General features: G+C 40.5%; 1 protein-coding gene across 2 annotated transcripts in view; it reads right to left on the reverse strand.

The window, feature by feature from the left end:
* LOC128698064 (cadherin-86C-like) overlaps window positions 1–12,500 on the reverse strand; it is a 343,481-nt gene that overhangs the window by 197,363 nt on the left and 133,618 nt on the right. For both annotated transcript variants that reach the window (XM_070097607.1, XM_070097606.1), the window contains exon 3: window positions 4,817–5,148. In XM_070097607.1, the coding sequence (XP_069953708.1) occupies window positions 4,817–5,093 (277 nt within the window). In that variant the 5' untranslated portion in view covers window positions 5,094–5,148. The remainder of the gene's footprint in view (window positions 1–4,816; window positions 5,149–12,500) is intronic.

A 12,500-nucleotide genomic window follows, 5' to 3' on the forward strand; every position in this document is an offset into this window, starting at 1 on the left:
GTGTTTTTCCAGTTCCCAAAAGAAAGAAACATTTCTCTGTATCGGAATGCACATCATCAAATGAACTCAATAGTGATGGAATGCCCGCCCCTCACCTGCATTCTACGAATATACAACCATTCTTAGATATACATTCCTTACAGACAGTCACTAACGCTACCCTACATATGTGCACAGTTCTTGTACATTTGTACTATCCTGCCTTACACACGTACATAGTTCATGTATATTAGAACTAACCTGACCTACACACGTGCACAGTTCAATAGCCTTTCATGTAGACCTTAATTAATTTTGAGACTCTCATTGAGACTGGACTGGAAACGTCTGTGTATCGCCGATTTCTTGGTTATCTTAGTGTCAAATCTCTTCAGAAATCAGTATTAGGATACAGTATCGTTGATATGTAGGTCCGTAGTGTCCTTGTTACGTCAGTAACGTGTGAGGGACGTGGGAGGATTGATTTGTATTGCTTCCGCGTGGACCTGCAGTTTACGCTAGTCCACACCAGTGTGGTCTTGACGACCAGGACTGTTTATCTCAGTTATACATAGCATAAACACCCACCCCTGCCGTCTGAACTTTTACGCTCGTCCCCCACCAGTCTAGTTCTGGCTATTTGCACTATTAACAGACTTCATGATAACTGTGATACTAAGGTATCAACATCATGTGTATGGAATTCACCACTGTGTAGTGATGCAGTGTTGAATCTCAACTCTGTGTTCAGACAGCGAATGCTCATTACTGTTATGATAATCGTCATCTGATTAAAACCCGTGTTGCATGAGGTTTTGTGGGCGAGAGGCTTGAACTTCCAGCAAGCGTGCATGAGCGTGTTAGATAAGAGTGAATGGAAACGAATGGTTTTTTGAACCTGACGAGCTGTTGGAGTGTGAGCAGGGTAATATTTAGTGAAGGGATTCAGGGAAACCGGTTATTTTTATACAGCCGGACTTGAGTCCTGGAAATAAGAAGTACAATGCCTGCACTTTAAAGGAGGGGTTTGGGATATTGGCAGTTTGGAGGATGTGTAATAGGACGGTGTATATATAATTGGGGCCCTGATATTATGTTCTATATGGCAAATAGTATAGTTTATTATATTATTTCAGGTCACTTTTTATATTGTATCTTTACATATGCTTCTAAACTGTTGTGTTCTGAGCACCTCTGCAAAAGCAGTGATTATGTGTGAGTGAAGTGAAAGTGTTGAATGATGAAAGTATTTTCTTTTTGGGGGATTTTCTTTCTTTTTGGGTCACCCTGCCTCGGTGGGAGACGACCGACTTGTTGAATATATATATATATATATATATATATATATATATATATATATATATATATATATATATATATATATATATATATATATATATATATATATATATATATATATATATATATATATATATATATATATATATATATGTACTACGAAATAATGGTGAAACTTCAAGCTCTTTCGTGAATTCCACACATTATCAAGAAACTGATAATGTGACAATTTCACGAAAACGCTTGGAAATTCACTATTTTTTTCACAGTGGTTATTTTGCGCGCGCACACACACACACACACACACACACACACACACACACACACACACACACACACACACACACACACACACACACACACACACACACACACACACATACACACACACACACACACAAAGACAGTAGATGACACAAATTCGGGTGCGTCAACGAGAGTACATCTTCTGAAGAGACTGGGGAGAGTAGCTTCAGTTCCTTGGATCAAGAGTCCTTCACAGGCGTCAACACAGGAGAATGTGTAAAATCCCTAAGATCACCTGGAACATTTTAAATCAAGAGCTCTCAGGCGAGCGTTTGAAGCTTATCTACTACACATTGTTCCAGACTATGAAGCAGAACTCTTCCCCCGGCTGAGGGACTGACTGCCTCAAAACTACTTCTTCGAGGGTGATGGACTGATTACATCGTCTCTGCATCACGGCTGCTGCCTCCTCTGTATTCGACTGAAGAAGCCTGCTATGTAGGCGAAACGTTTCGGAGTAAAAACACCTAACTGTTGCACATCCGTCTTACCTATTTATTGGTATTATGTACCACTGTCATGTTTACGCCAGGGTCATTAAGGCTGTTTATCACCTGTTCACCACCAGTCAAACGTATTTTAAATACTTAAAATATGGAATAAGGTTAACTCACAGGGGATATACATGGTGAGGGATACACCTCTCCGTGTATATCCCTCTAGTTAAAGGTTTGACTCCGAATTTGATCGATTTTTACAAAGCAATAGTTAGGTAAGATTTGTCAGGAAACAAGACAAGTGTTTCCTGACGCAGGTCTTTGTTATATGATGACCCGCCACTGCAGCTTTTGGTCATCTGACCGAGGCCTTTCCCTGGCTTACCCTTTCACCCCTTTAAAAAATTATGGAAATAGAGTTTCTATTTTAAGTTACCAATGGTTGCAATTTGTAGAATTTTTATTAACTGCGAAGAGAGCGATTGGATGAATGATGGTGAATGAACTTTTTCTTCCGCATCACCCTACCTAAGGTGACACACGGCCGATGTGAGTGGAAAAAATACACAAAACATAACAAAAACTGTTATAACACCTCACTGAGGTTATTTAACGTTCATCAGGAAAGACAAGTGTTTCCTGACGCGGGTCATAGTCATATGATGACCCACATCTGGAGCTTTTGGTCATCTGACCGAGGCCTTTCACTAGCTTACCCCTTCCACCCATTCAAAAATTTTTGGTTATTATTATAACCATTTTCTTTTCAATGAGGATGAAGACAATGGTGAAGTCTAAGCTCCACGTGAGTGCACAAGCGACGTGACAGCCTCGTAGCCACACTTACGATCCAGCTTCTGAGAAATGTTTGAGAAAGCTAAAATAAGAAGCTTCTATTACGCATTTCAGGCTAACACTATAGTGTAAACACATTACATCCCGGTATAGCCTCGTAGGATATATGTAACGAAAGGCGTATATACTTCAGTGAATACACACCAAGAAGTGTATATCTCTCAGTATATACACACCGCCAGGTGTATATCCTTCAGCTTATATACACCGGGTACTGTGTGTATCATTATTGTTACACTGAGGATTTGCATTTTAGGGGTTTAGAAATTCTTAAGTATCACCAGACACTTGAACGGCCATGTTATTGAAAATTAAAATCCATATTTACCTTCAACCCAACACGTAAAGACGCAAAATTTATAAAAAACAATAATCAGCTTCCCTTGTCACTGACCAAAAAAAAAAAAATTATCATTTTTGTATATATTTCCGTTCTGCATAAATTACATAAAAATATTGATCAAAAATAAAAAAATTTACATACTAATATCTAAAACTGATTACTAAATATTTTCCTTTCAGGTGCATCGATATTTTTGGTAAAATGATCGTACTGTTATTCTGAAACGGCTGAAATTTTCTTGACAGTATAAATACATCAAAAAGTATATTTCTTTCAGCGTATGTAAGCTGAAAGCTTACTATAATCCCTATTTAAAATATTAAAGTAATCTTCACTGTAGTCAATGCTTTGCAGCGCCTTCAAATCAACCTAGTTTTCTTTTACTAAATTTAATTAGGCTAAACCAGTATTACAATCCGAGACTTTTTCTATTGTTGCACGTATGAAGATGCAACATACAGAGCAAGCTTGCATCTGAACGCTTTGCTTGTTCTAGAACTTCGCAGAGGCACGTTTCGCTCTCGGTAGAGCTCTGTTGGATCAAGCATCGATCTTCGCAGAGCTTTATCAAGTCATGTTTCACTCAGTGTAGAGAATCATTAAGTCATGATTTGCTCAATGTAGAACTTTAATAAGTTTTGTTTCATTCTTTGTCGAGTTTAAAGTCGTGATTCGCTCTGTGTAGAGCTTTATCAAGTCTTGTTTCACTGGGAAGAGCTTCATCAGGTCATGATTCGCTCTGAGCAGAGCTTTATCATGTTGCGTACTGTGAAGAGTCTTATCAAGTCAAGACTCGATGAAACCTGGCGCGAAACGTCCCAACAAAAGCTTTGCCATTCAGTATGCTTCATATATCCTAAATTTCGCCATTACACCTTTACATCACTTTTGTTGCTGGTGTTCTGGACTTTAAGGGCTGCGAAGCCATGATCCGTATAAGCTTCGTTATACAGTATTCAGGACTTTCTCAGTACTGTGTACACTTAGTAAACAAATGCGGATTGCCTACGCGAACGAGCAAAACGTAAACAAATGGCGACACAACATGGCTCCCACGGGGTCTATCAACGGTCCTTTCTCCCAGAAATAATTTCGACAAAATGACCGTTTTTCTGTGCCATTTCCGCTACGAGTAGCAGTTATTTGTTTTCGTCAGTTTTCGTGTTTGTGTAGCACTTGTGAAGCCAGTTTTGACTTCCTCTGGATAATAACAATCGACAAAATACACTCTGGAGTTACCATCTTCGAACGAACTGGAATTTCATAGCTGAAATGTTTCCCAGTTCTCTATACAAAGATAAATTTTCTTTCTGTTTGAGGTTTCGTGTAACACTTCGTAGACAAGACAACGTAATACTACTACTATTATTACTACTACTAATGCTGCTGGTACTACTGTTACTATCTCTGCTACTACTACTACTACAACTACTACTAAAACTACTATAACTGTTACTTGTACTACAATTACTACACTCAGCTAATACTTCTACATACAACTACTACAACTAGCCATTCTACTACTACTATAACTTCCGCTACACGCACCAACTACTACAACTACACCAATACAGTAGTAAACAGGTTTAGTACTGACCGTGAACATCAAAGAGCAGCGGGTAGTTCTTATCCGCGTCTGAGGCTCTGACACGGTAGATCAGTTCTCCGGGTTCGGTGTCAGATGGCAGCCGCAGTGCCGACATCTTGTCCGCTTCGTAGAACTGCGGCACGGTGGCATCGGCGGCGGGCACCGTGAGTGCCGCCGCCGCCAGGGCCACCGCCGCCGCCGCCAACGCAGCCACCCACCCTCGCCGCCACCGCCGGGGTGGCACGGGCGGCGGCGGGGGCGGGCGGCGGGGCGGTCGTCGTGACATCAAGTGGGTGTGGGCGGCGGGGGGGTGTGGCTCACCTCACGGCCACACGCGGCGCCTGCGGTCACAAATGATCACATTACTTATCAAATAAAGATCACTTAAATCACTTTTAAATCATAAATATTACCTACCATTCACTAAAGTTACTCCAGTCGCCTACAAATTATTACATTCACTTATAAATCACTTACTTTACTCATAAATCACTTATTTCACTCACTTATAAATCACTTACTTCACTCACTTATAAATCACTTACTTCACTCACTTATAAATCACTTACTTCACTCACTTATAAATCACTTACTTCACTCACTTATAAATCACTTACTTCACTCACTTATAAATCACTTACTTCACTCACTTATAAATCACTTACTTCACTCACTTATAAATCACTTACTTCACTCACTTATAAATCACTTACTTCACTCACTTATAAATCACTTACTTCACTCACTTATAAATCACTTACTTCACTCACTTATAAATCACTTACTTCACTCACTTATAAATCACTTACTTCACTCACTTATAAATCACTTACTTCACTCACTTATAAATCACTTACTTCACTCACTTATAAATCACTTACTTCACTCACTTATAAATCACTTACTTCACTCACTTATAAATCACTTACTTCACTCACTTATAAATCACTTACTTCACTCACTTATAAATCACTTACTTCACTCACTTATAAATCACTTACTTCACTCACTTATAAATCACTTACTTCACTCACTTATAAATCACTTACTTCACTCACTTATAAATCACTTACTTCACTCACTTATAAATCACTTACTTCGCTCACTTATAAATCACTTACTTCACTCACTTATAAATCACTTACTTCACTCACTTATAAATAACATACTTCACACACTTATAAATCACTTACTACATTTACTTATAAATCACTTACTTCACTCACTTATAAATCACTTACTTCACTCACTTATAAATCACTTACTTCACTCACTTAAAAATCACTTATTTCACTCACTTATAAATCACTTACTTCACTCACTAATAAATCACTTACTTCACTCACTTATAAATCACTTACTTCACTCACTTATAAATCACTTATTTCACTCACTTATAAATCACTTACTTCACTCACTTATAAATCACATACTTCACACACTTATAAATCACTTACTACATTTACTTATAAATCACTTACTTCACTCACTTATAAATCACTTACTTCACTCACTTATAAATCACTTACTTCACTCACTTATAAATCACTTATTTCACTCACTTATAAATCACTTACTTCACTCACTTATAAATCACTTACTTCACTCACTTATAAATCACTTACTTCACTCACTTATAAATCACTTACTTCACTCACTTATAAATCACTTACTTCACTCACTTATAAATCACTTATTTCACTCACTTATAAATCACTTACTTCACTCACTTATAAATCACATACTTCACACACTTATAAATCACTTACTACATTTACTTATAAATCACTTACTTCACTCACTTATAAATCACTTACTTCAGTCACTTATAAATCACTTACTTCACTCACTTATAAATCACTTACTTCACTCACTTATAAATCACATACTTCACACACTTATAAATCACTTACTACATTTACTTATAAATCACTTACTTCACTCACTTATAAACCACATACTTCACACACTTATAAATTACTTACTACATTTACTTATAAATCACTTACTTCACTCACTTATAAATCACATACTTCACACACTTATAAATTACTTACTACATTCACTTATAAATCACTTCACTCACTTATAAATCACTTAACTCACATCCTCTACACAAATATCAATTGCTAATCCTTATAATCCCCTGTATATTACTTAATATAATTCATTTCATACAAAAAATCCCTCGTAAATCCCTTCAATCACCTACATTCATTTTATTCAGAGGGGGAGCGCTAAAACTGTAGGGATCATATAGCACCTGAAGGAGAGGGGAAGATACGACAGAAAATAATGTTGGAGCCAAGCAAGGGAAGGATAAGTCTATATCCTTGGATCAAGAGCCCCTCCTCGGCATCAAGTCTACCTAAATAACTTAGAAATGTTCTAGTCTCTCTTAGTGTTTGTGTCACCTGCTTCATTCGACTGATCCCCATCAAGGGAGGGTCCTTGATGCTGGTGAGGGGCTCTTGATCTAGGGAACTGGATATGTTCTCCATTTCTCTGAACTGTGCCTAAATGCCTTCAACCCCCCCCCCCCAGGCACGGGTTTAGCGCTGTCCCTTTATAAAAATAATAATAATAAATAATTCATTCGACTAAACAGGAGGCGAAACGTTTCGTCAATAAAAACATCTAAGTGTCGCACGCACGTGTCTCTCACTCGTCAACTGAGAAATAATTTCAAACTGCAGACAAATAACTCAAGTCAACAAATTCACTTCAATATGTCTTAGAACACTTAGAAATCAATTTAAAAGTCAATAAAAATCACATCACCTGAATGACCATATGTAATTAACAACAGCCAAATAAATGATGTTAACTGCCGGTTATAATTAAAAATTTAATGGTGATTTGAATTGTGTTCTTCACGGCTGGTGATCGACACCATGCCTAGCCCTTCTAGGGTAGGGTAGGTGCCTGAGCCCGAGCCTTTAGCTCATAAGACTGTCATTCCCATTAGCCCCCTTGGGGCGGGGATGGCAGACCAGACCAGAGAGGCCTAGCTTGTGGCTAGGCCTGGGGACAGTTGGTCCCAAAGATGAGGAGGTACTTGTGCCTCCTCCCATGGGAGACTTAGGTCTCAGACACTCCCTGAAGAGGGAGCCAAGGCCGGGCCACCACTTGGACAAGGCCCGGGCCGGGAGAATACTGGCTAATCTTTAACTAACTAATTCACGGCTGGTCGGGCAAGGTCAGTGAAACATGAGACGGTGTGGCGGAGCCTAAATGACTCTAAGCGAGGCTTCTTACTCAACTGCACAACGACCCACGTTCGTGGATATATTTAATAGCAAGAATGGTGAAAATTTATAGCCAGGATTGTTGATTGCATTAGACGATCATGACATTTCAGGTCAGGATGAGTGGCTTAAGTTAAAGCTAATTGTAAAGTGGTACAGGAACAGGGTTTGTAAAAAGTTTGGAAGAGATTTTGAAGATTGTAATGGCATCTGCTAATGGCCTCAAGGAAGGTAGTTCATGAGTTAGGTTTTGTCTAAAGCTGAGTGTCGCTCAGTGTTTTCCAGAAAACGTTCCGAGGTGGTATGTCAGTCCTGAGGTGGAGTGACTCACTCGTGGCAGAGTTCTGCCACCTCACCTCCAGCACAATGCCCGATTTTGGATTCGGTGTAGTAGTAGAGCGCTAGTGTTTACAGTAAGAGTTAGTGTTGTGTATGTGATAAAGGGGGTCTGATACGAGCAGTGTACAGGAGCAAGACCCAGCAACATAATCAAATAGATTCAATTTACAAATCACCCGCACATAGGAAAGAGAACCTGACAACGTTTCGGTCCGATTTGGATCGTTTACAAGTCACAGTATTACTTGTAAGTGTGCAGTTTATTAGTATATTAGTCCGCTCGCTGTAGTCTGCCTTTATTATTCTTTAATGATTCCATTTCTACCCTTCGAAAAAGATATACTATTTCCTTATGTAAACTTTGAATAAGTTTACAATATATCTCAATTTTGATATACAACTTTAGATATGTTTTTTCTGAAAAAAAAAAGAAGAGAGTGAAAATTTCACGTTTTCAATAAATCACTTTAAGTAACTTTAATCTGTAAAGCTATTACAGTGAAGGTTAAGTTATCATTCACTCAGCTTCACACAGGCAGTAAAACAATGGAACTATTAAAACATCAAATAAATATTAACTTGCATACACAACACCAAACAACTTAAAAATGTTGACTTACAATTTAGGTGTTGCTCAGTTCGTTGACTTCATCCAAAAAATTGAAGTAACACTTAAATCCACTTACAAGTACTTAATTCACTTGGAGACAAAAATTCCAACTTCCGTAAAATATATCAATGCTTCACTTTTTAAAAAAATCACTTTACATTTTTAATTATTTTTATATATTTACATACGCATAAATTTTAGCCACGGTTCTTATATAAATATTTTTCTTATATTTCAGATTGTTATAAATTTTCGAAGGATAAGTCTTAAGAACCTGTGGTGATATAAATGTTAATAGTATATTATAGGTCAAAATTAAAATATCTTAATCTGTTAAGGACCCACAATGGCAATAAGTCACTCTGATTTTTTTGGGTTATAGTAGGTAATTTACACTATGTATGATAGCTGAACTTATGTGTACCTGTGCCTAAATAAACTTAAGGACTGAATTTCTAAGTTAGTGGAAGACCTCGGTCAGATGACCAAACATACCAGTGGAAGGCCTCGGTCAGATGACCAAAAGTTCCAGTGGCAGGTCAGTGGAAGGCCTCGGTCAGATGACCAAAAGTTCCAGTGGCAGGTCAGTGGAAGGCCTCGGTCAGATGACCAAACATACCAGTGGCAGGTCAGTGGAAGGCCTCGGTCAGATGACCAAACATACCAGTGGCAGGTCAGTGGAAGGCCTCGGTCAGATGACCAAAAGCTCCAGTGGCAGGTCAGTGGAAGGCCTCGGTCAGATGACCAAAAGTTCCAGTGGCAGGTCAGTGGAAGGCCTCGGTCAGATGACCAAACATACCAGTGGCAGGTCAGTGGAAGGCCTCGGTCAGATGACCAAACATACCAGTGGCAGGTCAGTGGAAGGCCTCGGTCAGATGACCAAAAGCTCCAGTGGCAGGTCAGTGGAAGGCCTCGGTCAGATGACCAAACATACCAGTGGCAGGTCAGTGGAAGGCCTCGGTCAGGTGACCAAACATACCAGTGGCAGGTCAGTGGAAGGCCTCGGTCAGATGACCAAACATACCAGTGGCAGGTCAGTGGAAGGCCTCGGTCAGATGACCAAAAGTTCCAGTGGCAGGTCAGTGGAAGGCCTCGGTCAGATGACCAAAAGTTCCAGTGGCAGGTCAGTGGAAGGCCTCGGTCAGATGACCAAGCATACCAGTGGCAGGTCAGTGGAAGGCCTCGGTCAGATGACCAAAAGTTCCAGTGGCAGGTCAGTGGAAGGCCTCGGTCAGATGACCAAGCATACCAGTGGCAGGTCAGTGGAAGGCCTCGGTCAGATGACCAAAAGTTCCAGTGGCAGGTCAGTGGAAGGCCTCGGTCAGATGACCAAAAGTTCCAGTGGCAGGTCAGTGGAAGGCCTCGGTCAGATGACCAAAAGTTCCAGTGGCAGGTCCGTGGAAGGCCTCGGTCAGATGACTAAAGAGCTCCAGCTGCGGGTCATCATATAACTCAAACCCGCGTCAGGAAACACCCCTAATGTTTCCTGACGAGTATTACCTAACCATGTAAGGCACATGTATGTCGTATTTCAAATATATAATAAGGTTAACATACAGTATAGTAAGGGTTAATATTTCGTAAGGTTTCTTATATCGTAAGTGGAAATATATCGTAAGACGAGACCGAACTAATTTCGAATATCATTGAACTAAAAGTACATTCCTTCCTTGATTTATAAATATTACATAAATAATGGCAAGACGAATGTGAGGAACAAGACAAGACGAAACAGATATACACAGAATGAACAAAATATAGAAGAACAATGAGCGTACACCTGGTAAAGCAGAGAATGATATGCATGTTAACTGCGGCCTTGATGACCCTCGTGTTAGTCGACAGGCTTTAAACAAATTAACCAGCCAACCGATCAAGCCGTGGTAAAATAGGAAAATAAAAAGTAAAACCCACGATGAAGAAGATTATGCTGCTGATGATTTGATGGTCATTATGTGTATATAATTATACTAATTACGGTACGTCGACAGAGAGGATAATTATCAAATAACCCTGGGTGCAAAATTTATACCCCTTCACCCACACACACACACACACATTCACAAATATATATATATATATATATATATATATATATATATATATATATATATATATATATATATATATATATATATATATATATATATATATATATATATATATATATATATATATATATATATATATATATATATATATATATATATATAAGGAAACCAGACTCAGGCGATCTCTACAATGCAAGACAAGCCACTAGGGGATGAACAACGCCAGCTCTAACGCCTTTCGTACTTACGTACCTTGTCAGGAACTACGCAATGTTAGAACATATATACTTAATTAATATAGTTAGGTAGAGGGATACCTCTGTACGCTCCTGATTATGCCCAGCAGGTATTAGAGTTTTCTGACACATTATCTATCTGGATGCGACACAGGAGAGTGGGCACACACGGTACCTATCTATACGGCTAGATGGACAGGGGCAGCAGGGGTGTGGGAGACTGGCCTGATGTTTCTCCCTGTCAGGAATCCAACCTGATAACTTGCAGTTGTGAGTCAAGTGTTCTCGCCAGTGGGATATGCGGCACCACATAGGTGGATGAAAGTGGGAGTTTAGGAAGAAGTTGAGTAGGGGGAGGGAAGAGGGGTGCGGGTGGAGTATGGTGAGGATGGAGTGGTGAGGGTGGATTATGGTGAGGGTGGAGTGGTGAGGGTGGAGTATGGTGAGGGTGGAGCGGTGAGGGTGGAGTGGTGAGGGTGGAGTATGGCGAGGATGGAGTGGTGAGGGTGGAGTATGGTGAGGGTGGAGTGGTGAGGGTGGAGTATGGTGAGGGTGGAGTGGTGAGGGTGGAGTATGGTGAGGATGGAGTGGTGAGGGTGGAGTATGGTGAGGATGGAGGGGTGAGGGTGGAGTATGGTGAGGGTGGAGTGGTGAGGGTGGAGTATGGTGAGGGTGGAGTGGTGAGGTTGGAGTATGGCGAGGATGGAGTGGTGAGGGTGGAGTATGGTGAGGGTGGAGTGGTGAGGGTGGAGTATGGTGAGGATAGTGGTGAGGGTAGAGTGGTGAGGGTGGAGTATGGTGAGGGTGGAGTGGTGAGGGTGGAGTATGGCGAGGATGGAGTGGTGAGGGTGGAGTAGGGTGAGGATGGAGTGGTGAGGGTGGAGTATGGTGAGGGTGGAGTGGTGAGGGTGAAGTATGGTGAGGATGGAGTGGTGAGGGTGGAGTATAGTGAGGATGGAGTGGTGAGGATGGAGTATGGTGAGGATGGAGTGGTGAGGGTGGAGTATGGTGAGGGTGGAGTGGTGAGGGTGGAGTGGTGAGGGTGGAGTATGGTGAGGGTGCAGTGGTGAGGGTGGAGTATGGTGAGAGTGGAGTGGTGAAGGTGGAGTATGATGAGGGTGGAATGGTGAGGGTGGAGTATGGTGAGGATGGAGTGGTGAGGGTGGAGTATGGTGAGGATGGAGTGGTGAGGGTGGAGTATGGCGAGGA

Source organism: Cherax quadricarinatus, chromosome 58, assembly GCF_038502225.1.
Source record: "Cherax quadricarinatus isolate ZL_2023a chromosome 58, ASM3850222v1, whole genome shotgun sequence".
NCBI classification, from domain to species: Eukaryota; Metazoa; Arthropoda; class Malacostraca; order Decapoda; family Parastacidae; genus Cherax; species Cherax quadricarinatus.